Source organism: Bubalus kerabau, chromosome X, assembly GCF_029407905.1.
Source record: "Bubalus kerabau isolate K-KA32 ecotype Philippines breed swamp buffalo chromosome X, PCC_UOA_SB_1v2, whole genome shotgun sequence".
NCBI lineage: Eukaryota > Metazoa > Chordata > Mammalia > Artiodactyla > Bovidae > Bubalus > Bubalus kerabau.
The window spans coordinates 61712270-61740018 of record NC_073647.1 but is presented as its reverse complement, the minus strand read 5'-3'; the positions used below and the strand labels follow the sequence as shown (position 1 = coordinate 61740018).

Below are 27749 nucleotides of genomic sequence, written 5' to 3'. Positions count from 1 at the left end.
ACAGCTACAGAGGAAGATTGACAAGTGTTTTCCATCTAGCTGGGTGTCGCTGATTCACATCTCCTACTCTCTTTTAGATTTGCAGACTGCTGCAGAACCCCTTGACCATTTCCTGTCCTGCAGGAGTGTTAGGATTGTTGGGTAGGTGTGGATTGGGCAGTGAATGGGAGGAGCAGACCAGAGAGCAGGGACCAAGAGAAAGAAAACATAAGACAAATTAGACACTTAAACAAAAAGAGATATTTGTATCCGGGGTCAGGGTGTCTGCCTGTCAACCAAGCAGTCAGACTCCATTTTTACTGTATGTTTACTTATCCATAGGACAGCCTGCTGTTTGCATAAGGCTTAATACCACTGAAACAAAACAAGGAGAGGAAGATTGTGCCACATTAGTGCAGGTATGAGAGTGGGTACAGCTTTTGGGTGAGGTAGAAAAGACAAACAGGTCCATGAATGATTAGGGTCTGGTCTTGGGGCTCCTCAGCCTCTCCCATTGCCAAGATACTTTCACACTATTTATGCATGTGTGTTGTAGCAAGCAAAGCAATGTGGCATCTCTGGAATTAAAGAGTATGTTTGGGTAAAATGAGGATGACAGAGAGACTTTCTAATAGCCTAACTTTCCCACCAAGCTTTTAAAGTCCAGTCTCTCTGTGAGTTTTTGCATGGAGTGACACAGTTGGAAGAGATTCAATGTCCCATGTTATTCTTGCTTCCTAGATTGACTTCCAGTGGCAGCTCTGGTGGTGTTGGAATTGCTGCTGACCATCACCATCGACAGGTCTGCACCCTGCCCTGGGGAACCATCCATCCTCTCCCAGCTTGGTTGGTCTTCTTCTGCACTCTGTGATATTGGCTGGGACTGGTATTGGAAAGGAGGCTGATTGAGTTCTGGACTGGTGATTGACTCTAACTTTTGTTTCCAACTATATTGTCTGAATCATCTAGAGATTACACAGTGTGAGGATTCAGAACTGTGACAGATCTGTGGTAGAGACTGAGACTTGGATTGAGGTATTTAACTAGGTCTGTTCTGTAACTTGTACTATGACTGGGGCTGAAGTTGAGCCTGTTGCCCAGGCCAAGCCTGAAAAGAAGCCTGGAGAAGAGGTTGTGGGTGGGGCTGAGAGAGAGAATGAAGTCCCAATGGTGGTCAGACCTAAGGTTAGGAACCAGGCAACATCTGGGGCAAGGTCCAAAACTGAGTCCAAGGCAATGGCTGGGGCAAGGCCTAAAACTGAGTCACAGACAATGGCTGGAGCAAGGCCCAGAACGGAGTCGCAGCCAATGGCTGGGGCAAGGCCTAAAACTGAATTCCAGGCAATGCCAGGAGCAAGGCCCAAAACTGAGGCCAGGGCAGTAGGCAGGGCACGTCCTAAGACTGAAGCCAAGGCAATCCCTGGAGCAAGACCCAAAGATGAAGCCCAAGTTTGGGCTCAGACTGAGTTTGGGGCTGAGGCAATGTTGCAATCAGAGGGCATGCCCCAAACCAGTGTAGTAGCCTGGCCATTGGTCAATACTGAGTCTGGGTCAGTCACTAAACCTATGGCCCTATCTGTGGATAGGGAACTGGTCAATGTGGACAGTGAGACCTTTCCTAGCTCCCAGGTTCAGACAGGAATCCAACCCTGGTTTGGGTCTGGGGAGGAAACTAGTATGGGGTCTTGGTGCTATCCCAGGGCTAAGGCCAGAGAGGAGGCTTCTAGTGAGTCTGGATTCTGGTCAGCAGATGAGACCTCTACAATGTCTTCTTTTTGGGCTGGGGAAGAGGCCAGTATCAGATCATGGCCTAGGGAAGAGGCCAATACCAGGTCTAGGCACAGGGCCAAACATCAGCCTAATCCCAGATCCAGGCCCAGATCCAAGCAAGATCCCTTTATTGATTCCTGGTCTGGGTCTGAGGAGGAGTCTGGCAACCCATTCTGCTTGTGGGCTGGAGAAAATACCAATAACTTGTTCAGGTCCAGAGTCAGGGATGAGGCAAATATGAGATCCAAGCTCCGGACAAAAAGAGAGGACTTTTTTGAATCTGAGTCTGAAGACGAGTACTATAAGGAATCTTGGTTTTTGCCTGAAGAAGAGGCCAATAGTAGATTCAGACCCAGAGACAAGGAAGCACCTAATACTGTATTGAAGCCCAGGACCCAGAAAGTTGTTAATAACAGTGACAGGGTCAAACAAGAAACCAGGTTTGAGGAGGAAGTCATTATTGGGTCCTGGTTCTGGGCAGAAAAAGAGGCCAGTATGGAGGCTGGAGCTTCAGCCATCTGTGAATCTGAGGCAGGGGCTGAGGAGGGGGCCATTGGTGGATCGTTGTTCTGGACTGAGGAAAATTCCAGTTTGGGAGCTGTGGCCAGAGAAGAGACCAGACCAGAGTCTGAAGAAGAGGCCATATTTGGGTCCTGGTTCTGGGACAGGGATGAGGCCTGCTTTGACTTAAATCCTCGTCCTGTGTACAAGGCTAGTCCCAGGTTCAGAGATGGAGCCGAGGAGGAAGTTAATGTATCATCCAGGCCCAAAACCTGGGAAGAGGTCACTGTCGAATTCAAACCTGGTCCTTGTCATGGGGTTGGCTTCCCATCCCCAAGCCCCTTTAGAATTCCTGAAGAAGCAACAACATCTGTATACACCGAACTATTTGAGGGAAAGCCCAAGAATGTGGAAGTTACCCCAGAAGGGGAAGAGCAGGAATCTTTGCTTCAGTCTGATCAGCCTGACTCTGAGTTCCCATTTCAATATGATCCATCCTACCGGTCAGTCAGGGAAATTCGGGAGCATCTTAGGGCCAAGGAGAGTGCACAGCCTGAGAGTTGGTCCTGCAGCTGCATACAGTGTGAGCTTAAAATTGGTCCTGAAGAGTTTGAAGAACTCCTCTTATTAATGGACAAAATTCGAGATCCTTTTATTCATGAAATATCTAAGATTGCAATGGGTATGAGAACTGCTTCTCAATTTACTCGTGATTTCATTCGCGATTCAGGTGTTGTCTCACTTATTGAAACCTTACTCAATTATCCCTCCTCCCGAGTTAGGACAAGTTTTTTGGAAAATATGATTCACATGGCTCCACCTTACCCAAATCTGAACATGATTGAGACATTTGTGTGTCAAGTGTGTGAGGAAACCCTTGCTCATAGCGTGGGTTCCCCTGAGCAGGTGCTTGGGTTAAGGATGCTTAGACACCTCACCTCAACTACTGACTATCACACACTGGTTTCCAATTATATGTCTGGATTTCTTTCCTTATTAACCACAGGCAATGCAAGAACAAAGTTTCACATTCTGAAAATGCTATTGAATTTGTCTGAAAATCCCATGGTGGCAAAAAAACTGTTCAGTGCCAAGGCTCTATCAATATTTGTGGGTCTCTTTAACATAGAAGAGACAAATGATAACATTCAAATTGTTATTAAAATGTTTCAGAATATCAGTAATATTATCAAAAATGGAACAATGGCCTTAATTGATGATGATTTCAGTCTTGAGCCACTTATTTCTGCATTCCATGAATTTGAGAAGTTGGCTGAGGAACTGCAAGTCCAAATAAACAATCAAAGTGATCCTGAGGTAGGACAGCAAAGCTAATATGACTATCCACCTGCCTCTGATCAGCCTTATGTTCCCAAAGAACCCTGAGTAGTGCTTTGGTTTTCAGTCTGGTTTTTTATTGTAACTTATACTTTAATTCTGATGTTAACTTTGTCCAATTCTTTGTTTGAGCTGGATCATTTTGTGGATGCCAAATGATTATTAGTGCTGAAAAAATTTGTCGATATTTATCTTGCTGTCCAGATTGCTGTATTTTTCAGTATTGAGCTTCTAATGAACTGAGCCGCCTGTGTAAGTTACTCTGCTATTCATTGTTTAAACATATTGTTCTCTATTTGAGTCAGTGTTTTAAATAAAGTTCTGTGTGAAAAGTGGCAGAAGTGACCCTTCTTCAGTTTAAAATCTAAATGTAGATACATCGTGCACAGTGACAGACAATTTGTAGTATGACATACATACCCTCATTGGAAAATCCCATTCCTGGAGCTTAAAGAGGAAGGGATTGCTGTGGGCTGTGGTACTTGAGGAATGCTTCAGAGAAGAGGGACTCAAATTGGTCACTGAATAGTAGGAGGAGACAACCCATTAGGTCATTCTTGGAAGTGAGTAGTGTGGTGTGAAGAAAAGTGTGTACCCAGAAAACTCTATCTGTCTTCCTGGAATAGGTGAGACAAGTTTAATGAGGGATGCAGTTGGAATGAGGCCACTTTGGAAAACTAAGTTGGCCAAATCTGCACATTTTGCAACTCAAAGTAGAGGTGCTGCTCAGTGCCACCTGAAGAGAGAACAAGTAGAGTAGAATAACAGTTAAATGGAGTCAGGAATAAGATTTCCTTTGTGATCCTAATCCAAGGAAATTATTAAGGAAATACCATACAGCTATTAAAAGAGATCTATTTATTGGCATGGAATGACACTGATGCTTTTATATCTGGTGACATAGAGAAGACTGTGACATCATCTGTAGAAAATTATTAATAGATTCCACTTTTAAAACCTGTGTGTAAACAGACACAATTCCTGTACAATTTCAGTAATGACTTTCTAAGAAACTTCACATATTCCATATTCTGGAAGAAAATACTGTGCTAAAGAAGTTTTCAGAGACAGGCATTGGGGAGATACAAAATAAGACAATGGTTTTACCTTTTAATATGCTTATATCTAGTGCTTTAAGTTATAGGTGGACACGTTGGAAGGGATATAGTTATGTAAATGAACATGTGTTAAAATAGTCTTTTAGAGATTAAACTCATTTAGAACAGTTGAAAAGGAATGAGACTTCAGAAAAACTAGCTTATGAAATGTTTTAAAGAAAAGTAAAATGACAAAGGTTGCTGAGTTTCTATTAGTCTCTTGATTGTATGAAGATGGCAGCCTTTTGACATGACCGTTACATACAAAAGATCATCACATTTCCTTTTGTAGTGCACAAAGTGGACAACAAAGTTCCAGAAGCAGATAGTAGTAATGATTGCACAACACTGTGAATGTACTTAATGCCACTGAATTATACACCTTAAGATGGTTAAAATCGTAAGTTTTATGTTATGTGTAGTTTCCACAAAATAAGAAAAATATCATACCATACCTTCAGACAAGAATTGCAGAAGTCAGGGATAGGTTTGGTTTGGAGAGGGAATACAGGTTTGTGGGAAATACCATATGTCTTGTTATTTTTAGACATGGTGAAAATGTTTTGTCTGAGGATGCTGTTAATTTTTGAAATGGTAAATTTATGATTCATAAGTTAGAAATCACTGCAGATGGTGACTGCAGCCATGAAATTACAAGACTCTTTCTCCTTGGAAGAAAAGCTATGACAAACTTAGTGTATTGAAAAGCAGAGACATCACTTTGCCAACAAAGGTCCATATAGTCAAAACTATGGCCCAGTAGTCATCTATGGACATGAGAGTTGGACATAAAGAAGGCTGAGCACCAAAGAATTGATGTTTTTGAACTGTGGTGTTGAGAGTCCCTTGACAGCAAGGAGATCAAACAAGTCAATCTGAAAGGAAATCAACCCTGAATAGTCATTGGAAGGAATGATACTGAAGCTGAAGTTCCAATACTTTGGCCACCTGATGTGAAGAACTGACTCATTGGAAAAGACCCTTATGTTGGGGAAGATTTAAGGTGGGAGGAGAATGGGGTGACAGGATAAGATAGTTGGATGGCATCACCAACTCAATGGACATGAGTTTGAGCAAGCTCTGGGAGGTGTTGAAGGACAGGGAAGCCTGGCGTGCTGCAGTCCATGGGGTTGCAAACAGTCGGATACGACTGATCAACTAAACAACAATAAAATTAGAAATGGACATATGGAAGTTTTTTTCAACACAACAGCCACTAAGATTATGAGAATGGCTGAAGGAGATGTGTATATACAATATACACTATATAATCATAAACAAAACATGTTTAGCTGCTAATTTGAGTCTGCCTCTTTTGAGACACCCATGGACTGTAGCCTGCCAGGCTCCTCTGTCCATGGAATTTCCCAGGGGAGAGTACTGGAGTGGGTTGCCATTTCCTTCTGCAGGGAATCTTCCTAACTCAGGGATCAAACCTGCATCTCCTGCATTGCAGGCGGATTCTTTACTGCTGAGCCACCAGGGAAGCAGACAAAATATATATGTATTAAATTTCATACACATAGAAAGTTAATAAATGTTAGTATAACATTGCTGGATCAGGTACAAAGTTGATTAATATCTTAAGGGTGATAAATCATTTATGTTTTCTATTCCACTGGACATGAATCATTTCCATATCTATTGGACAAAATACCTACAAGTTAATATAGCCTCTCAGGGTTGAAAACTTGCTCAGTCAACAGGAAGTGAATCCCAGCACTGCACTGAACTAGTATCCAGTAACTTATGTTGTCTTTACCCAATTTTTGTATACTTTTTCTGACAGTGCAACACCTCCCATCCAATTTTAGGCTCCAAGGTTTTTGGAAGGGGGGCAAAGTGGCAGTTTTGCCTCCATTCACAAACCAGAAGTGATAACAGAGATCCTCCTGGTGATGGAAATTGGAGACTGAATGTTTGTTTTGCCTATCAGTATTTTCAAGATAGATCTTGCACGTGTTTTAATACATCACCCCAGTCTCATCAGTTCAGTCGCTCAGTCGTGTCTGACTCTGCGAGCCCATGGACTGCAGCACACCAGGCTTCCCTGTCAAACTCCCGGAACCTACTCAAACGAGTTTTATACAGATTATTAAAAGTCAGTTGGTCTCTGAACTCCTCATGGAGTGTTCCTCACCAGCCCTGTGTTCCTACAGAGCAAAGCCCAGGCCTAGGACTGGAAGCGTTGGCTCCAATCCAGCCTTCCTTTCAGTTCTCTATCTTCACCACCACCGGGAGCTTCAGGTTGTTCTAGCAAGCAGCTAAGCCCCAGAGGCAGAAGACTGTACCTTGCTTGCTACTGCAGGGCAGCGGCAGACATGCCGAATGTGTGGTCACGTGAGGCTGAGGGTGGATTCCATGAGGGCACTCTCACTTGGACCAGCGTAGAGGTGTGTAAGCACTGCAAAGGGTCGGGAAAGACTTGCACCTGACGCTTGACAGTCGGCTGTAAGAGGAGTGGTAGGATGTAACGGTGGGTGGGTGGGTGTCTCTTCATGCTGCACTAGCCTGAAAACGAATTCTTCAGGTGCCCAGGATTACAGTAATTGTTGGCAGAGGACACAATCCCTCAGCCAATCCCGAGCGTCAGCCAGGGCCTGATTTTTGTCCAGGAGCTCAAGAGGCTGGAAGTCATCCTGAGGGAGGCATATGTGGAGAGAAGCAGCGGCCGCTGTTGGAGGAGGTGGGTTTGAGGCCGGCCAGGAAATAGCATCCATGGGAGGTGGTGGTAGAGACTAGATCCTCGTGGAGGAAGCGCCTGGGATCTTCGTGCTCCCTCCTGCTCCCTCCTGTTTTCTGAAGGCCCCTCACACCACCCAGCGTGGCGTGACTGTTTCTCTGTTTGGGTAGGGGAGGTGGATACGAGGAAGCAGTTGGCTTCAGAGGTGCCTAGAAAGAGGACATTGTGAAGTGACAGTTCGTGAACACCTGTGGTCTTGCATCAGGAAATGCAGGTGTGAAGATAAGAACTGTTAGCTACACTCCCTTCCTCCCACCTCGTTGGCACTCTACTGTTTTGTCTTTAACCAGCTCGAAATTGGGGCAGGGGGTGGGATATCCAAGGCTGCAGCTGCCTGGAGATGTAAGAGGAATTAACCCCAATCTGGGCAGCTCTGGGGAAGGGGAGATAACAGACTCAGGAGGAGGGAATCTGTTTGTTTGGGGCCCTTCACATAGGAGTTCTCTTTGGGATACTGCCAAGCTTCTCAGTTCCCAAGATGATTCCTGAATCTGTGCCCCAGGTAGCAGCTCCCTCCCATTTAGGAACTCAAAACTGCTACTCCTTGGAGGCTCCCTCCTGCTGCCCCCGTGCTGGGCGTCTGAATAGGGTTTTTCTGGCAACCACCTTATGAAAACTGTTTTATGGATTGTCTCATGTGTGTCTGCTCTGCTGACACTTTGCTCTCTTTGCCTTTTGCTTTCTGCCCACTTCTTCAGGCGTGTTTCTTTGGTCTTACACTAGGTATAAGATCCTTGGTGTATCCTTGCACTAGGTGTAAGGTCCTTGGTCTTACACTAAGTGTAGGTCTGAAAGGTTGTTGCTGAATGAAAAGATGCTGGGATTCTTGGCCTCTGGAGGAGAAGAATTCAATCTGGGGCCAGATATGAGGCTCAGAGCTTTTGTGTAATTAAGTTTTATTAAAGTATAAAGGAGATAGAGAAAGCTTCTGACATAGGCATGAGAAGGGGGCAGAAAGAGTACTCCCCTGCTAGTATTCAGCTGGATGTTATATAGTCGCTGCTGCTGCTGCTAAGTCACTTCAGTCGTGTCCGACTCTGTGTGACCCCATAGACGGCAGCCCACCAGGCTCCCCCATCCCTGGGATTCTCCAGGCAAGAACACTGGAGTGGGTTGCCATTTCCTTCTCCAATGCATGAAAGTGAAAAGTGAGAGTGAAGTTGCTCAGTCGTGTCCGACTCTTCGCGACCCCATGGACTGCAGACTACTAGGCTCCGTCCATGGGATTTTCCAGGCAAGAGTACTGGAGTGGGTTGCCATTGCCTTCTCCGTATATAGTTACTAGCAGTCTACTAATAAAAGAAAGGAATGTCTTAAAACTCAGAATGGCACCAGGCCCCTCATCCATAAGATGCATTTTGGGATAATCTTGGCACCAGATGATCATCCCGGGCCATGAAACGATTGACTTGAATCTTGTAGAAGGGCAGATTACCATATAAATAGTTTCGTTTACATAGATTAGGGGAATAATATCTGAGTATAACATACTGGTTTGTCAAGTAGGTTCTGAGCCATTGACTTGAAGGCAGAGTCTGGGGTAAATGCATAGTACATTAACATAGCTTAAGACAAACATTTCCATAAGAAAAATGCATTGGTTAACTCAAGGTTTGAGAATAGTTAACTTCAGGTGAAACCAGGTGTCATTATGGCAACACAGTATTTTAAGAGAAACCTCCTTTTAAATTTGTATAGAGAAGGAAAAAAATATTGTTAGTTTGTTTCCTCCTGCAGCTTAAGTGAGATAAAAATATCTGACACTTGCAGCCTATTTCCTCCATTTGGAGACCCCTGGCCTTCCTGCCTGTCACCCTCTCAGGTCCTTGGTATATCCCTATCCTCTTTCTAACTAAATATCCCCACTCCACCTACGCACTCCCTCCAACCCCCATATCCACCAGATACCAGGGCAATTTAAGAAAGTGCCACTAGGAAATAATGAATTCTCCTAAGCCCACTCATATCCTTATTTTTATACTCAGTATAGAGTTGAAACTATGCAATAATTCTATTTCAGGTCCTCCTGTTTATATTTAAAAGCTGGAATAGAGTAGTGGGCATGTGGGTAAAATTACAGAGATTGAGTTCTTAGGGCTGCCCCCTCCTCTCTTACCCCCTGCCTCTTTTGTTGTTATCCTCTTCCCTCCATTCTCCAGAATTCTGGTAATATATGTATTGGTACCAACATTTAAGTTGTGGCCTTTCCCCGCAAACTTTGTTGTCTTGTCTGTGTTGTTTTAGAGTTTGACAAAACACCTCAAACATTAAGTGGTATGTGAAAGTCGCTCAGTTGTGTCCGACTCTTTGCGACCCCGTGGACTATATAGTCCATGGAATTCTCCAGGTCAGAATACTGGAGTGGGTAGCCTTTCCCTTCTCCAGGGGATCTCCCCAACCTAGGGATCGAACCCAGGTCTCCTGCATTTCAGGCAGATTCTTTACCAACTGAGCTATCAGGGAAGCCCTTAAGTGGTATAAGAGAGAATACATCTGACCTTTGTCTCTGGATCCTTGCACAGAGCCAGGAATTTCTTGAACCTTGGTAAGATCTATGCTTATGAATGGACTGTGGTTGGTCCTACTTAGCTTCAGGATGTGAGAATGTGGGCTGGTCACTATAATGGGACAACCACATATTTAGAGTTAGAACTTTAGGCCAGCAGGAACTCCTGAGTGGGGAGGAGGCTAGATTTGGGGTTCAATCATGTGACCAGTAATTTACTCAATCATGCCTATGTAATGAAACCCCAGTGAAAACTTCCTGGTTGGTAACCACACTGATTTCCAGGGAGGATGATATTGCCCCAAATCTGTGAAAAGCGGGCATGAAATTTGTCTGTATGTCTGAAACGCGTCCATAACTTGTTCTATGTGTATCCTTTCTATTAAAACTATAACTCTACATATAGCACGTTTAGTGCATTCTTTAAGTTGTTCTAGTAAATTATCAAACCTGAAGGGGGCATTGTTCAGTCACTCATTTGTATCCAACTCTTGGCAGCCCCATGGACTGCAGCACTCCAGGCTTCCCTGTCCTTCACTATTTCCTGGAGTTTGCTCAGATTCATGTCCATTGAGTCAGTGATGCCATCCAACCATCTCATCCTCTGTTACTTCCTTCTCCTCCTGCCCTCAATCTTTCCCAGCATCAGGGTCTTTTCCAACGACTGGGCTCTTCGCGTCAGGTGGCCAAGGTATTGGAGCTTTGGCTTCAGCATCAGTCCTTCCAATGAATATTCAGGGTTCATTTCCTTTAGGATTGACTGGTTTGATCTCATTGCTGTCCAAGAGACTCTCAAGAGTCTTCTCCAGCACCACAATTTGAAAGCATTGGCAGTCAGCCTTCTTTATGGTCCAACTCACATCCATACTGACTACTGGAAAAACCACAGCTTTGACTATATGAACCTTTGTTGGCAAAGTCTGCTCTTTAATATGATGTCTGGGTTTATCATAGCTTTTTTTGAAGAAGCAAGTGTCTTTTAATTTCATGGCTGCAGTCAAAATCCGCAGTGATTTTGCAGCCCAGGAAAATAAAATCTGTCACTGCTTCCACTTTTCCCCCATCTATTTGCCATGAAATGATTAATGGGACCAGATGTCATGACCTTATATTTTGAATTTTGAATTTTAATCTAGCTTTTTCACTCTTCTCTTTCACCCTTATCTGGAGGCTGTTTAGTTCTTCACTTTCTGCCATTAGAGTGGTATCATGTGCATAACTGAGGTTGTTGATATTTCTCCTGGAAATCTTGATTCTAGCTTGTGATTCCTCCAGCTTAGCATTTCGCATTATGTACTCTGCATAGATGTTAAATAAGCAGAGTGACAATATACAGCCTTGGTGTACTCCTTTCCCAATTTTCGATCAGTTCATTGTCATGTCCGAGTCTAACTGTTGCTTCTTGTCCTGCATACAGGTTTCTCAGGAGGCAGGTAAAGTGGTCTGGTATTCCCATCTCTTTAAGAATTTTCCACAGTTTGTTGTGATCCACACACAGACTTTAGCATATATCAATGAAGCAGAAGTAGATGTTTTTCTGGGCTTCCCTTGCTTTTTCTGTCAGATGTTGGCAATTTGATCTCTGGTTTCTCTGCCTTTTCTAAATCCAAGTTGTACATCTGGCCATTCTCGTTTAATGTACCTTTGAAGTCTAGCTTGAAGGATTTTAGGTCTTCCCTGGTGGCTCAGTAAGTAAAGGATCTGCCTGCAATGCAGGTGACCTGGGTTCAATCCCTGGGTCGGGAAGATTCCCTGGAGAAGGAAATGGCTACCCACTCCAGTGTTCTTGCCTGGAGAATTCCATGGACAGAGGAGCCTGGTGGGCTACAGTCTATGGGGTCACAAAGAGTTGAACACAACTGAATGACTAGCACTTTCACTTTGAAGGATTTTGAACACTACCTTGCTAGCATGTGAAGTGAGTGTAATTGTATGGTAGTTTGAACATTCCTTGATGTTGCCCTTCTTTGGGATTTTAATGAAAACTGACTGTTCCCAGTCCCGTGTCCATGGCTGAGTTCTCCAAATTTGCTGGCAAATTGAGTGCAGCATTTTAACAGCATCCTCTTTTAGGATTTGAAATAGCTCAGCTGGAATTCCATCACCTTCACCAGCTTTGTTCATAGTAATGCTTCCTAAGGTCCACTTGACTTCACACTCCAGGATGTTTGGCTGTAGGTGAGTGACCACACCATTGTTGTTATCTGGGTCATTAAGACCTTTTTGAGAGTGTCATGGGAACCTTTGAATTTATTACTGGTCAGTCAAAAGTGTGGGTGGTACTCCAGGACTTGTAACTGGCATCTCAAATGGGGACAGTATTATTGGGGACTGTACTCTTAAACCTGTGGAGTCTGCCTCTAACTCAGGGTAGTTGGTGTCAAAGAACTGATGATGTCAAAAAAAAAAAAAAAGTGTCACACACTCCTATTTTTAGCAGCCAACTCTCAGTTCATATCTATAAACCGATGTTTGATCCTATGCATCATGCATAAACAAGTTAAATTCCATGAAAAAAGCAGCCTATGTTAATAAGCAGCCTATGTTTTTGTGTCATATGTCTACAATTTAGATGATTTTTAAAGATCTTTTTCTATATTTTTTTCTTATCAGAGCGCTCCCTCAGCCTTTATTTTCTATTAGGGAAACTTAACACGGTGCATACGGTGTATTTGTAGTTGGGAAACTTCACAGGGCAGTCCAGCGAGATACCTCTAAGTCCCACATGCATTCTAGTGCAGATACTTAACTAACTCACAACTGTGGATTTTTTTCAATCTCAGCCAAAGGACAAGGAAGTGTGAGGTGTGTGTGTCTATGCATAAAGATGATTACCTCTGTTCTGATCACTCCTTGGGTAGCACTTATAAGGGCTAGATCATCCCTCAGTTTTTTTTTTACTGGGAGTGTAGTTGAAGTAAGTTTGTCAACACATATGTGGCCTTTTTGTTTCTCCCTCCTTTCTGGATAAATATTATGGGTTATCTCATGTAATAAATATCAGGACCCGTTCAGATGTCACTTGATCTACAGTGTTGCTGCCTGGGGATAAAATTAGAGTGGAATTGTCATCTGTCCTATCATGAATGAAAGATATAGGACAGATGACATTCTATGTATCACAACTGATCCTCTGCTCTACCTCGTTTCAAAAATGCAACCTTCAGTGGGATCTCATCTAGAAAATTCTACCAGGCTCCCAATGGAGAGTTTCAGGGCCCTGTGCAATTCTCCCATACAGTTCTACCTTTCCATCTCCATTTCCAACACATTCTTCCAAGTCTGGGCCAGAACTAGAATGAGATAAAGGTATAATTTAAGGAGGCACTCACTCGTGCCTCACCCACTCTAAGCCCTGCTCCACTTTGCCTGTACTCAAGCTGCATGGGACTGTCTGCCATTTCCAACCCAACTGTTCTCTGTACATTACTACTTTTGTGCATTTCCCCAGGCTGTTCTCTCAGTCTTCAATATCCTCATGCTCTTTCTCTGCCTATGGGAAACATAGCCATCCTTTTAGGCTCAGCTCAAATGCTAGGACCTGTTTGAAGTCTTTCTGAAGCTCTCACTCTTACTCTTTGTCCCTTGGTAGGAAGTAATTCCTCCATCCTCTGTACTTACACAGTATCTTATTCACCCCTATTTTAGCATTTGTTTCTTTGTATCATGCACTGGAGCCTTTTTTTATGAATAAGACAGAACTAGTGTTGATGGATAGATAGCATAGAGGAAGAAACTTGGACTCTTTTTTTAATTTATTTTAATTGGAGGCTAATTACTTTACAATACTGTAGTGGTTTTTGCCATACATTGACATGAATCAGCCATGGGTGTACATGTGTTCCCCATCCTGAACCCCCCTCCCTCCTCCCTCCCCATCCCATCCCTCAGGGTCATCCCAGTGCACCAGCTCTGAGTATCCTGTCTCATTCATCAAACCTGGACAGGTGATCTATTTCACATATGATGATATACATGTTTCAATGCTATTCTCTCAAATCATCCCACCTTCGCCTTCTCCCACGGAGTCCAAAAGTCTGTTCTTTACATCTGTGTCTCTTTCTCTATCTCGCATATAGGGTCATATTACCATCATTCTAAATTCCATATATATGCGTTAATATTACTGTATTGATGTTTTTCTTTCTGACTTCACTCTGTATAATAGGCTCCAGTTTCATCCACCTCATTAGAACTGAGTCAAATGCATCCTTTTTAATAGCTGAGTAATATTCCATTGTGTATATGTACCACAACTTTCTTATCCATTCATCTGCTGATGGACATCTAGGTTGCTTCCATGTCCTGGCTATTTTAAACAGTGCTGTGATGAATACTGGGGTACATGTGCCTCTTTCAATTCTGATTTCCTCGGTGTGTATGCCCAGCAGTGGGATTGCTGGGTATTATGGCTTCTATTTCCAGTTTTTTAAGGAATCTCCACACTGTTCTCCATAGTGGCTGACCTAGTTTGCATTCTCACCAACAGTTTAAGAGGCTTGCTGCTGCTGCTGCTAAGTTGCTTCAGTCGTGTCCGACTCTGTGCGACACCATAGATGGAAGCCCACCAGGCTCCCCCGCCCCTGGGATTCTCCAGGCAAGAACACTGGAGTGGGTTGCCATTTCCTTCTCCAATGCATGAAAGTGAAAAGTGAAAAGGAAGTTGCTCAGTTGTGTCCGACTCTTAGCGACCTCATGGACTACAGCCTACCAGGCTCCTCCATCCATGGGATTTTCAAGGCAAGAGTACTGGAGTGGGGTACCATTGCCTTGCTTACCAACAAACAAAGGTCACAAACTGTTACTCATTGAAAGATTATTTTGTGCTTGAGCATAGAGTACATTTAGGGTTGTTCTATGGAACAGGAATTTAACTAAAACTAACTTAATAAGGATATTTATTATTCACTGGTTGGAAGTACTGAGGTACGGCAGTCTTGATGATTGATTCAGCTAAGGACTCAGCTTTTTCCCCATCTCTTTCATCTGCCACTCACAATATCAGCTTCCATCCTAAGGCTGGAAACTTGATGTGTGCAAGGAGTCAAGCAACTTTTGAAGTAAGAAAAGAAGACATCTTTACTGATGGCCTTTTCTTATGAGTGAGGACACTTTCCTCAGAAATTTTTCTGCAATCTTCTCTTCACTTCTCATTGAGCAGAGTTACATCACCACCCATTCCAGAGTACCAAGGGAATGAATTATCCCTAGACCAAGCAGACTCACCTCTGGAATTGGGATCAGTTTCCTTGTGGTACATCACTATAAGGAGGAGGGAGACATATTTATGTAAAAGTGATGTTCTTTTAATATAGTAAAGGATTATGTTAAGCAACACAGAATATACAGAGCACCAACATTACAGTGAGAAAGAGCACAATGGCAATGTCTTAGCAATTGTGACCTCTAAAAGCCACCAAGGAGATCTCATCTACTCTTACTGCTTTCCCAGCCCACCCCATAATATGACTAGATCATAATTTTAAAAGGAACTAGAAAGACTTGATACTTGCAGATATTTCAGAATATCAGATAGCTCCTCAGTTAGTATATACACAAGAATCCTGTAAAGTAATTACCAATCCCCTTGGAAGGATAACTGAGTTATAGAAACATTAAGTACCTTTTTCAAAGTGACACAAATAGTGGTAAAGTCTCTACTTATGCTTTGGACTGTTATAGCTCTGAAGTCTGGCCATGTCCCAGAGTAGAGCCCGCAGGAAAGAGTCCCTACTCTACTATGCAGCCTCCTTTGAGAAAGTGCTTACAGGGCTTTTTGTAATGTTTGAAATGTCAAACATTAGTTATACTTGGAAAGAACTTAAAGAGTAACTGGGTGAGGATATCGATTACAAAGTGAAGTGAATGGTCTTTCTCAAAGGAAAGCACGGTGTTTGCTTTGATATCCCTACTGCATCAGTAACAGAAGTACAGGGAAAGTGGCATGATTCACGGCACTGGCAGCTTTCTCTGGCCACAGAGCAACCAGAGCTACAAGGACCATGGGAAGGATATCACAACTTCTGGGGACAGCAGGAAGGCAGTCACAGTTTCAGGGGACAACACAAGGGCAGCCAAGGTGTCAGGGGACAGTGGGAAAGCAGTAGAAGCTTCAGAGGACAGTGATCAGCAGGTGGCAACAAAAGTAACAGTTTCCAAAATAAAGGCCAGGAGCAGAGTTTTAGTAAAGCATTCAGACAGTAATTTGAAGTAGAGGATTTATGTGGCAAAAACAGAACTATGTTCACCAGCATGGAACTGAACATTATTATTTTTTTTTTAATTTTATTTTATTTTTAAACTTTACATAATTGAATTAGTTTTGCCAAATATCGAAATGAATCTGCCACAGGTATACATGTGTTCCCCATCCTGAACCCTCCTCCCTCCTCCCTCCCCATACCATCCCTCTGGGTCATCCCAGTGCACCAGCCCCAAGCATCCAGTATCGTGCATCGAACCTGGACTGGCAACTCGTTTCATACATGATGTTTTACGTGTTTCAATGCCTTTCTCCCAAATCTTCCCACCCTCTCCCTCTCCCACAGAGTCCATAAGACTGTTCTATACATCAGTGTCTCTTTTGCTGTCTCGTACACAGGGTTATTGTTACCATCTTTCTAAATTCCATATATATGTGTTAGTATACTGTATTGGTGTTTTTCTTTCTGGCTTACTTCACTCTGTATAATAGGCTCCAGTTTCATCCACCTCATTAGAACGGATTCAAATGTATTCTTTTTAATGGCTGAGTAATACTCCATTGTGTATATGTACCACAGCTTTCTTATCCATTCATCTGCTGATGGACATCTAGGTTGCTTCCATGTCCTGGCTATTATAAACAGTGCTGCAATGAACATTGGGGTACACGTGTCTCTTTCCCTTCTGGTTTCCTCAGTGTGTATGCCCAGCAGTGGGATTGCTGGATCATAAGGCAGTTCTATTACCAGTTTTTTAAGGAATCTCCACACTGTTCTCCATAGTGGCTGTACTAATTTGCATTCCCACCAACAGTGGAAGAGGGTTCCCTTTTCTCCACACCCTCTCCAGCATTTATTACTTGTAGACTTTTGGATCGCAGCCATTCTGACTGGTGTGAAATGGTACCTCATAGTGGTTTTGATTTGCATTTCTCTGATAATGAGTGATGTTGAGCATCTTTTCATGTGTTTGTTAGCCATCTGTATGTCTTCTTTGGAGAAATGTCTATTTAGTTCTTTGGCCCATTTTTTGATTGGGTCATTTATTTTTCTGGAGTTGAGCTGTAGGAGTTGCTTGTATATTCTCGAGATTAGTTGTTTGTCAGTTGCTTCATTTGCTATTATCTTCTCCCATTCTGAAGGCTGTCTTTTCACCTTGCTGATAGTTTCCTTTGATGTGCAGAAGCTTTTAATTTTAATTAGGTCCCATTTGTTTATTTTTGCTTTTATTTCCAATATTCTGGGAGGTGGGTCATAGAGGATCCTGCTGTGATGTATGTCAGAGAGTGTTTTGCCTATGTTCTCCTCTAGGAGTTTTATAGTTTCTGGTCTTACGTTTAGATCTTTAATCCATTTTGAGTTTATTTTTGTGTATGGTGTTAGAAAGTGTTCTAGTTTCATTCTTTTACAAGTGGTTGGCCAGATTTCCCAGCACCACTTGTTAAAGAGATTGTCTTTAATCCATTGTATATTCTTGCCTCCTTTGTCAAAGATAAGGTGTCCATATGTGCGTGGATTAATCTCTGGGCTTTCTATTTTGTTCCATTGATCTATATTTCTGTCTTTGTGCCAGTACCATACTGTCTTGATAACTGTGGCTTTGTAGTAGAGCCTGAAGTCAGGTAGGTTGATTCCTCCAGTTCCATTCTTCTTTCTCAAGATCGCTTTGGCTATTCGAGGTTTTTTGTATTTCCATACAAATTGTGAAATTATTTGTTCTAGCTCTGTGAAGAATACTTGAACATTATTTTTCATACAAAGTTAAAAGCACATTCTAGTTCCTTCATGACCACTTGCCCAGTCCCCCTCTCTTCGAGAGAAACCGGCTTCATCTAAATTATTTCATCTGATTGATGGTTGTCATATATAACTTTATTGTTACTTCTGTCTCCAGTATTCCTTTGGAAAAGGTGTATGGATTCATTACATATTCTAACATATTGTCTACAGATTATAAGATAAAGTCAAGGATGTATCTGCTGATACTTTTTAAGATGACCTGTCTTTATACTTAGAAATGTCTCTTTAATAGTAGGCTTCCCTGGTGGCTCAGATGGTAAAGAATCTGCCTGTAATGCAGGAGACCTGTGTTTGATCCCTGAGTCGGGAAGATGCCCTGGAGAAGGAAACAGCAACCCACTCCAATATTCTTGCCTGGAGAATTCCATGGACAGAGGAGCCTGGCAGGCTACAGTCCATGGGGTTGCAAAGAGTTGGACACAACTGAGTGACTATCACTCACTACAGGGCTTAGAAACTGGTAACTCTAATTTACGAAAGCACCTAGTAGTGTAGTGCACCACCTCTTTATGGTGGTGGTGGTAACAGAGATGACTTTTCTCCAGAGGTTAAGTCCCAGTTGTTCGGACCTCACCAGATCTTTAATTCAGGAAGTCTGAATTCTAATCTGCACTCCACATTAAGAATCTGGGGGCTAAGATTTCAAGTTCAGAGAGTCATGTAAATTTTCTATACTTGGGAGAGAAAAGAGCAAATATTCATGGAGCAGCTAGGTTTTCAAGAGCAACTTTATTCCCAGATCTGAAGTTCAGCTGAAAAGAAGAGAATGAAAGCTGTGTTCACTGATCTTTAGTTACCCGGTTAAAATCCCTAGGCTACACTTTCAGTTCTGGCATGCAAAGAGCTTGGAAGCCCTGTACTTACAACAAGAAAAAAGCTGAACAAACTGAGAATCAGTGACTTAGAACCATCATAGAACTGAGGTCACAAGGCAGATGACCACACCAAATTCTGGAGAAAAGACAAATTGGAGAGTCACAGCCTATCTCTCTACATTGAGTAGAAACTGCTAGAGACGTAAACAGGTAAGAACACTTAAGTGGGAATTTTGACAAACTGCTGGAGACTGAGGGTAGAATAGTATGAGAATGAGAAACCCCTAAGGGACCTGCAGTGGACTTTACCTCCAGGAATTCATAGTGAAGACAGCAGAAAGATCTTAGGGCTCTGGCAGTGGGAGGGGAAGTGTACACTCAAGAAAAACACTCCCCAATCTTCTCCATAACAAAAGGCTACCCTCCAGTGGAAAAGACTTTCCCAGAACATTATCCCAGCTAAGGGAAAGGCATTCCTTATATCCAGCCCACTCTAACCTTCCATTCTCCTGTAAGGAGAAGAAAGATGCTAAACAAACACTTGTGAAGGACAGAATCAAGAGGCACAGGCCCACAAAAGACTGGAATTTAACTGTAAGATTATAGAACACTTCCTCTCCTCCACATGCTAACAGGCCTCCAGTACAGTAACAGTGAAGTGCAGCTGAAAGAGTTGCAAATGCAGACTCTCTCTGCAAGATATAATTAGGGAAGCCCAAATTGCAACATCCGCTGGATCATGGAAAAAGGAAGAGAGTTCCAGAAAAACATCTATTTCTGCTTTACTGATTATGCCAAAGCCTTTAACTGTGTGGTTCACAATAAACTGTGGAAAATTCTGAAAGAGATAGGAATAACAGACCACTTGACCTGCCTCTTGAGAAACCTATATGCAGGTCAGGAAGCAACAGTTAGAACTGGACATGGAACAACAGACTGGTTCCAAATAGGAAAAAGAGTACGTCAAGGCTGTATATTGTCACCCTGCTTATTTAACTTATATGCAGAGTACATCATGAGAAATGCTGGGCTGGAGAAAGCACAAGCTGGAATCAAGATTGCTGGGAAAAATATCAATAACCTCAGATATGCAGATGACACCACCCTTATTGCAGAAAGTGAAGAGGAACTAAAAAGCCTCTTGATGAAAGTGAAAGAGGAGAGTTAAAAAGTTGGCTTAAAGCTCAACATTCAGAAAACGAAGATCATGGCATCCGGTCCCATCACTTCATGGCAAATAGATGGGGAAACAGTGGAAACAGTGTCAGACTTTATTTTTTTGGGCTCCAAAATCACTGCAGATGGTGATTGCAGCCATGAAATTAAAAGACGCTTACTCCTTGGAAGGAAAGTTATGACCAAACTAGAGAGCATATTCAAAAGCAGAGATATTACTTTGCCAACAAAGGTCTGTCTAGTCAAGGCTATGGTTTTTCCAGTGGTCATATATGGACGTGAAAGTTGGACTATAAAGAAAGCTGAGTGCCGAAGAATTGATGCTTTTGAACTGTGGTGTTGGAGAAGACTCTCGAGAGTCCCCTGGACTGCAAGGAGATCCAGCCAGTCCATTCTAAAGGAGATAAGTCCTGGGTGTTCTTTGGAAGGACTGATGCTAAAGCTGAAACTCCAATACTTTGGCCACCTCATGCGAAGAGTTGACTCTTTGGAAAAGACCCTGATGCTGGGAGGGATTGGGGTCAGGAGGAGAAGGGGACGACAGAGGATGAGATGGCTGGATGGCATCACCGACTCAATGGGCATGAGTTTGAGTGAACTCCGGGAGTTGGTGATGGACAGGGAGGCCTGGCGTGCTGCAATTCATGGGGTCGCAAAGAATCGGACACGACTGAGCGACTGAACTGAACTGGACTGAAAGTTAAGAGGAGAGACAAAAATAGAGGCTAGAGCAATTTGAAGACTGGCACCTACAGTTACAGCAAACATTATGCACAGCCCAACTGCTACTAAAAGTCTGTTTACCTCAGTTCTTATTACCATCATCCAACTTTCAACACAAAATTATAAGATGTACTAAAAGGCAAGAAAAAGCGTTGTTTAAGGATACAAAGCATCAGAACCAGGCTCAGATATAATGCAGATTGGGGATTATCAAACAGGCAATTTAAAATTAACATCATTAACTTGGTATTTTAATTGAAGGATAATTTCTTTACAATATTGTGGTTGTCTCTGCACTATATCATCACCAATCAGTTATAATTATATATTATATATATATATATATATATATATATATATCCATCCCTTCCCTCTTGAGGCTCCCCCAAATTCACACCTTCCACCCCTCTAGGTCATCACAGAGCACCAGGCTGGGCTCCCTGTGTTTGTTATACAGTAGCTTCCTGCTAGCTATTTATTTTACACATGATATAATGTATATATGTCAATGCTACGTTCTCGATTTGCCCTAGCCTCTCCTTCCCCCACTGCATCCACAAGTCCATTCTCTATGTCTGCATCTCCATTTCTTCTCTTAAATAGGCTCATCAGTACTATTTTTCTGGATTCTCTATGATTAATATGTTAATAGCCATAGTAGATAAAACTAGACTGGTGTGTATGGCAAGTGTGTGAGATCCCAATTGGTTCTAATCCTTGGCGTATTCCCACTCTGCCAAAGATGAGGAGCCCTTGGAATCCCCTGCAAGAGAAGACCTGACAGGAGCCAGGAAGAGGAGCTAGGACTGCCCCTACATGGTGCCTGACCCCTCGCTGTGGGGTGAGAAACGGGATTGTCTGAGCAGGTGCGGGTCCTGTCAGGGAAAGGTCCTCTTTCCTGGGCAACCGTGCGGACAGTGAAATGGTAAAGTGTGCCACCACAGCGACTGAGAGAACAGCAGTGTGGCAGAAAGAATGACGACACTGGCGCAGACAAGTGGTTTGTCTCCTCAGCCAGAGGTCTATCAGGGGCTGCCTTCCCTTAGAAGAGGGGCAGGGGCTCGGCCTCCACGGGCGTCCCCTTCCCAGTTTCCTCCAGCCCACGGCCCCTGAAGGTAAAAGCAGCCCCCCCAGCCACCCGCGCCCAAGAAGGATGGCCGGCGTGATGGGGGAAGGGAGGGGGCGGACACCGAAAAGTCTGTGGGTTCATACACACACACACACACACACAGATACACACACACACAGACACAGACACACACACACACACACACACACACACACACACACACACACACTGCGGGGCGGCCTGTATCCATCCGCTGCTCCCTGCAGTGCGACCCCTCGCGACCCTCCCAGCCCCGGCCCGCGAGCCCGCTGCAGGGCCAGAAGCGTAGGGGTGGTCACCGCAAGGAGGTCGGCACAGGGTGGCGGAAGGCTGGCGAGGCGGGATGGCGTGGCTCCGCCCCTCAGGCTGGCATTCCTCCCGGCCCCGCCCACTCTGGGTCGGAACTACGGTGGGCCAGCGAGGGGGCGTCGAGCCCATTTGTGGCGTATCTCTCCGCCCCCCTTCCTAATATTCTCTCTGCGAGCAGTCGGTACAGCAACTTGTGCAGCCCCTGCGGGGTTTGGCGCGGGGAGAGGGAGCCCTCTTTGCTATTCCGCCCACACGGCGAGCCGTGGGAATTGAGAGAGGAGCTGCGACCGGAGTGGGGAGGCCGACCACCGGAACCTTAAGCCTGCGAAGGCAAGTGGGGGTTTCGCGGGGCGACGACCGGCTCACAGCCTGCCCTTGGCAGCCTGAGGACGGGGAGGCGAGATTGTCGGAGCTGGACCCTTAGAGAGGTCCTTAGCGCCGGGGGACTGGCGCTGAGAAGGCGGCGACCGGCGCGGGCCGGGGCCGGGTCTTGGCTGCAGGGGCTCCCTCGGATGCTGGGGAGGCATATGGCGCGGATAGTCCCTGGCGGGCTTTCCGGGTGGCTGTACCCCGCCCTCGACGGTGCCTGTGCGGGGAGAGGGCTGTGCGGGAAGCTGCTACGGCCGAAATGGCGGAGGGAGCCAGTGTGGGGGCTCTGGGAGGCCGCCGGAGCAGGGACGGGAGCAGCCCGGGCCATGGTTCTGCCAAGGGGCCTGTCGTGCCCCTCTTGCCGGGTGTGGTCCCTTCCCACAGGCACCTCTTTGATGTCAGTCTTCTGTCTGCGCAGTTGATCTGGCGACTTCAATGGAAGGGAAACTGAGCGCGTAGGTTATGAAGACAGACACCAAAATGACAAATCTGTTGCTTCTTAATACAGCTGTTTAGTTGCCTTCCGTATTTAGCTCTTGCATGTGTCAAATGCAAGCAGATGACACAGTGAGGAGTCCGTAGGCTTTCACAGGAAGGATCCATATAAATAAATGATGTATTAATCCACGTTTCTCGTTTGGAACCTGTTTTCTGAACATCCTAGCGCACTTGAATATGTTGAAGTGTGGGAATGGCTCTTCAGAATAGAGAGGAAAATTTTCTGCAGGGTCGGTTTAGAACGCATGAAGTCAGTCTGCCCATTCAGTTTCTGGTTCTGGAAACCCAAACCCATTTTCCTTTCACAGCCACTCTCATTTTGGTGCAGAAACAGTCCCACAGAATTTTGGAGTTACTGGGAAAGGAAAGTGAAGTCGCTCAGTCGTGTCCGACTCTTTGCGACCCCGTGGACTGTAGCCCACCAGGCTCCTCCGTCCATGGGATTCTCCAGGCAAGAATACTGGAGTGGGTTGCCACTTCCTTCTCCAGGGGATCTTCCCCACCCAGGGATCGAACCCAGGTCTCCCACATTGCAGGCAGACGCTTTAACCTCTGAGCCACCAGGGAAGCCCCTGGGAGTTACTGGGAGTGGGTATAAATTTCTAGAAGGTGAGAGATGTTTATTTAGTTATTCCTTGATTCTTCAAAAGGACATTTTAGGAATTCTGGGAATCTGTTCATTAACCTGATACTTTTCTACCATTGTCAGCATACTATTTTGGTGTTTTACTGAATGTCCCTCCCTTTTATGCAGGGTGTGACTCTTCAGCTGGTGGACTGTTTTGTAGTGGTAAAGATAGCATCTCCTGAAACCACCTGCTATGTGGCCTGGCTGGCATAGGTGGTGAATGAGGTCGGAACTATGTATGTGTGGGGAAGGGGAAAAGGCTGCGGCATGCAAAATGATATTGAAATGATAGCCCCCATTATCTTCACTGCCTGCCTTCTAAATACAGTTGCCTACGTTCCACTACTGACTCTTGCATCTCATATTTTTATTCAAGGGAGGATGTGATGCCTCTGCTAGGAAAATGACTGACTTTAGAGTTTGGAGGTATGATTAGACAAGCTGCAGGTCTGTAGCAGGGGAGTGGATGGGATATCACTTGGGAAGAGCAGAGAGATGGGAGACATTTTTCATGGCCTTGAATATACAGAAGTGTGTGTTGTAACACTTGTGATCGGTGTTGGGTCATCTCAGTCTCTTCTGTTTTCTTTCTTATTTTTTTGTCTTTCATAGGTTTGTTCTTTTCAGAATCCTGTAGAAATCTGCAGGTAGCTGTTCTCTTTGAATTTGATTAGGAAAGAAGACGAAAGCTATTCATTCGAATCCAAGGTGAGTGGGAGCATGAGTACCCTCATTGATTGAGAGTGGGAATTGGCTATTGACAAGTAAGACTAGATCATATCTTGAAGCCATTGTATTCCAACTTCCCACACACCTTTGCCCTCACATTTATGTATAGGAAATGGGGATATGATAAGACACAGTTGTGCCTATAGGGTAATTGATAGATACCCAGGAAGTAGAGAAGGATAACATGGAAGAAGATCAAGGAGGCCAGAAACAAAGCTCTAGATTTGGAAAGGCAGGTACTGGGTTTAGAAGCCAGAGTGCATATCTACCAAATGCTTAAAGTTCCAATCCCTTCTGTGTTTTTGTTCGTAGGTCCACCTGTGAGTTGGCTATAGGGCTTGTCAACACCAGAAACAAGAGAAGAGGAGAAAAGTCCACCATATCAGTGCAGGTTGGTGTGAGGCATACCAGGATAGACCTGTGGAGTATAGTGGTATATTCCAAAGGGGCTATACCCCTTAGTCTTGCTCACTTTCACCAAACTTTCTCATCATCTCTGTTCCTATTTGATGCAGAGGAAAGAGAAGTGTCTGGACAGGGCATTGCTGGGTGTTAGTGGGACTATGGTAGGGATAAAATGAGGTAAAACATTTTCTACTATTCTACTATTACCATACAATCCATCTATATTCTTACGTCCTGTGTGACTTTCTGCATAGAAAAATGCAGTTGGAAGAGACTGAAAGCTTGTTTTCTTCTTCCACCTCAGGTCTATCTCCAGTGCTAGCTGTGGTGGCTTTGGAGTGACAGAAGATCATCACCTTCAACCTAGTAAAAGAATATTAGGACACTGACCCAAGACATATTGAGAACCAAGGCCAAGACTGTGTAGTGCTATCTATATAACTAGGCTTCAGCTATGGCTGGAGCTAAGAATAGAAGGAATAGGAATAGAAAGAATGAGAATAAAAAGAAGGCAAAAACTGAAAAAAGGGCTGTTGTAGAAGCTGAAGGAAAAAGGGAGGCCACTGATACAGTCAGATCAGCTGAAGGAAAGAGGGAGGCTACTGGTGCAGCCAAAACCCAGGCCAAAGCAATAAGCAAGGCAGGGCCCCGGGCAGATGCAGTGGCAGTGGTGAAGGCAGCATCTAAGAACAAGATTGTTACTGAGATGAAAGAACATCTGCCAGATGTCCGCCCCAAAGCTGAAGATGAGGCCACTAGAGCAGCTCGATTTTGTTCTGCGGCTCAGGCTACTGCTGAGTCCAGGTTTACGTGTAAAGATAAGACTCGTACTGATACCTGCTTTGGGGCTGGAGAAGAGGCCAATGTTGGTTCCTGGTTCTGGAATGGAGAAGAGATTGGTAAACATTTCAGTGCTAAGGATGAAGGTAAAGCTGATACTGGTCCCCCATCCTGTGCTGAGAAGTTGGAGCCTGTGGCTGGGACCAGCTGTAAGGCTAGGCCAGGAGCTGAGGAGGAGGAGGAGGAGAACGTTATTGGGAGCTGGTTTTGGGATGGAGATGAAACTAGTTTTGACCCTAACCCTAGACCTGTGAGCAGAATAATTAAGCCTCAGCCTGTGGATGAAATTAATGAAAAAGATAGGCCCAAGGACTGGTCTGAGGTAACTATATGGCCCAAAGCTCCTGCTGTAACTCCAGCAGTGTTAGGCTTTAGATCCCAAGTCACATTTGAGAAAAAGCCTCCTTCATATGTTGTCCTGGCTTCTGCTGAGGAAAATACCCGTTCTTCGCCTGTGGCAACAGCAGCAGCACGCCCTTCTAGAAGCACTCCCTCTAGCTCACAGCCTGTCTCTGAGTTCCCATTTGGTTCTGACCCTTGCATCCAGACCATAGAGGAAATTAGGCGCCAAATCAGGATCAGGGAGGTGAATGGGATTAAGCCATTTTCTTGCCCTTGCAAAATGGAATGCTACATGGATTCTGAGGAGTTTGAAAGACTTATTACCTTACTTAAGTCAACTACTGATCCTCTCATTCATAAAATAGCTCAAATTGCAATGGGGATCATTAATGTTCATCCATTTGCTCAAGAGTTCATTAATGAGGTGGGTGTAGTGACACTTATTGAAAGCTTGCTCAGTTTTCCTTCCTCTGAAATGAGAAAAAAGGCTGTCATTACTCTGAATCCCCCCTCTGGGGATGAAAGACAACGCAAGGTTGAATTACATGTTAAGCATATGTGTAAAGAAACCATATCTTTTCCCTTGAATTCACCTGGACAGCAGTCTGGATTAAAGATACTAGGACAACTGACTACTGATTCTAACCATCATCACATTGTTGCCAGTTACTTTTCAGAGCTTTTCCATTTGCTGTCCCTTGGAAATCGTAAAACTAGAAATCTTGTTTTGAAAGTACTTTTGAATATGTCTGAAAATCCAACTGCAGCCAGAGATATGACCAATACAGAATCATTAGCAGCGTTAAAACTCATCTTTAACCAGAAAGAGGCAAAAGCCAATCTCGTTAGTGCTGTGGCCATATTTATTAACATAAAAGAGCATATCAGAAAGGGCTCAATTGTAGTCGTTGATCACTCCAGTTATACTACACTCATGGCCATTTTCCGTGAAGTTAAAGTGATCATTGAAACAATGTAAAATGAGCTAGAAATAAAAGAGAATGCTTTTAACAATCTACACACTTGAATAGGCTGTCTGTTCCCAAAGAGCCATGCATAATGTTTTGGTCATTACAGTGTGCATGTTATGAATTACATCTTTAACACAATATTACCTGTGACAGTCTAGCCTGAGCTAGACCATTTTGGGGTGTCAGTGTTTCATTATGAGTTGAAAACATCTGTCGATTATTATCTTATGTAGATGGAGAGCTTTTTAACATTTTACTTAAGATAATAAACTGCTGCATCGTAAGTAAGCTAAACTTGTTCATTAGTATCTGCTTAAATCCATTTGCAGCTTCAAATGATTAAAAAAGATATATCCTTGAATTTATAATGTAGTTGCATAAACAAGGTATATACACAAAAAGATACCTATGATACACATATATTCATATGTATGTATATACACAAACATATATATATATATACCCCACATGCTCATTGCCAAATGTGCATTCTCAATATACAATGGCAGTGTTGCTTGCTACAGGCTGTTTAATGTAAAAGGAATTACTATTTTTCCCCTATTTTACCTGAATCAGATAACTCATTCTACAACATACAAATGGCCCTGATTCTCAGATAAAATGCAATATTCATTTTTATTTTGATAACTACATTTATAACTCATATTTTGGCTATTTCATTTATGTCAAGTCATACAGATGAGAAAGGAGGTAGGTGTAGAGAGGAAACAATTTCCAGAGTACCTACTGTTAATGTCAGTAACTGTGTTAGCACTACATATTACAGGTTTCCTCTTTTCAACAATGGTTCTCTGAGCTACGTACTGGTATTTTTTTATGATTATAACTCATTATTCTGGATCACCTCCAATGAGAATTAGGGAGGTTAAATCATTTTT

General features: G+C 43.7%; 2 protein-coding genes and 1 non-coding gene across 5 annotated transcripts in view; 2 read left to right on the top strand and 1 right to left on the bottom strand.

Moving 5' to 3' along the window:
• The window catches only part of GPRASP3 (G protein-coupled receptor associated sorting protein family member 3), a 109307-nt gene extending 81857 nt beyond the window's left edge, over positions 1–27450 (top strand). Inside the window, exons 1-4 of one of the 3 annotated variants that reach the window (XM_055565080.1) lie at positions 7068–7371; positions 24176–24271; positions 24605–24683; positions 25002–27450. In XM_055565080.1, coding sequence (XP_055421055.1) covers positions 25152–26858 — 1707 coding nt within the window. In that variant the 5' untranslated portion in view covers positions 7068–7371; positions 24176–24271; positions 24605–24683; positions 25002–25151 and the 3' untranslated portion in view covers positions 26859–27450. Of the gene's footprint in view, positions 1–7067; positions 7372–23718; positions 23990–24175; positions 24272–24604; positions 24684–25001 lie in introns of those variants that run through there. The other 2 variants (XM_055565081.1, XM_055565079.1) reach the window with 2 other exon arrangements.
• Positions 1048–3922, top strand: GPRASP2 (G protein-coupled receptor associated sorting protein 2). Its single transcript, XM_055565078.1, has one exon. It carries the CDS (start codon positions 1048–1050, stop codon positions 3583–3585), a length of 2538 nt encoding a protein of 845 aa, XP_055421053.1. The 3' UTR covers positions 3586–3922.
• On the bottom strand, positions 9819–9891 carry TRNAF-GAA (transfer RNA phenylalanine (anticodon GAA)). Its single transcript has one exon. It is a non-coding gene; the product is annotated as a tRNA-Phe (tRNA).
• Positions 27451–27749: the final 299 nt, after the last annotated feature.

Excerpts from the sequence above, each read along its gene's own strand:
- GPRASP2 (XM_055565078.1), top strand. The coding sequence starts at position 1,048 with ATGACTGGGGCTGAAGTTGAGCCTGTTGCCCAGGCCAAGCCTGAAAAG.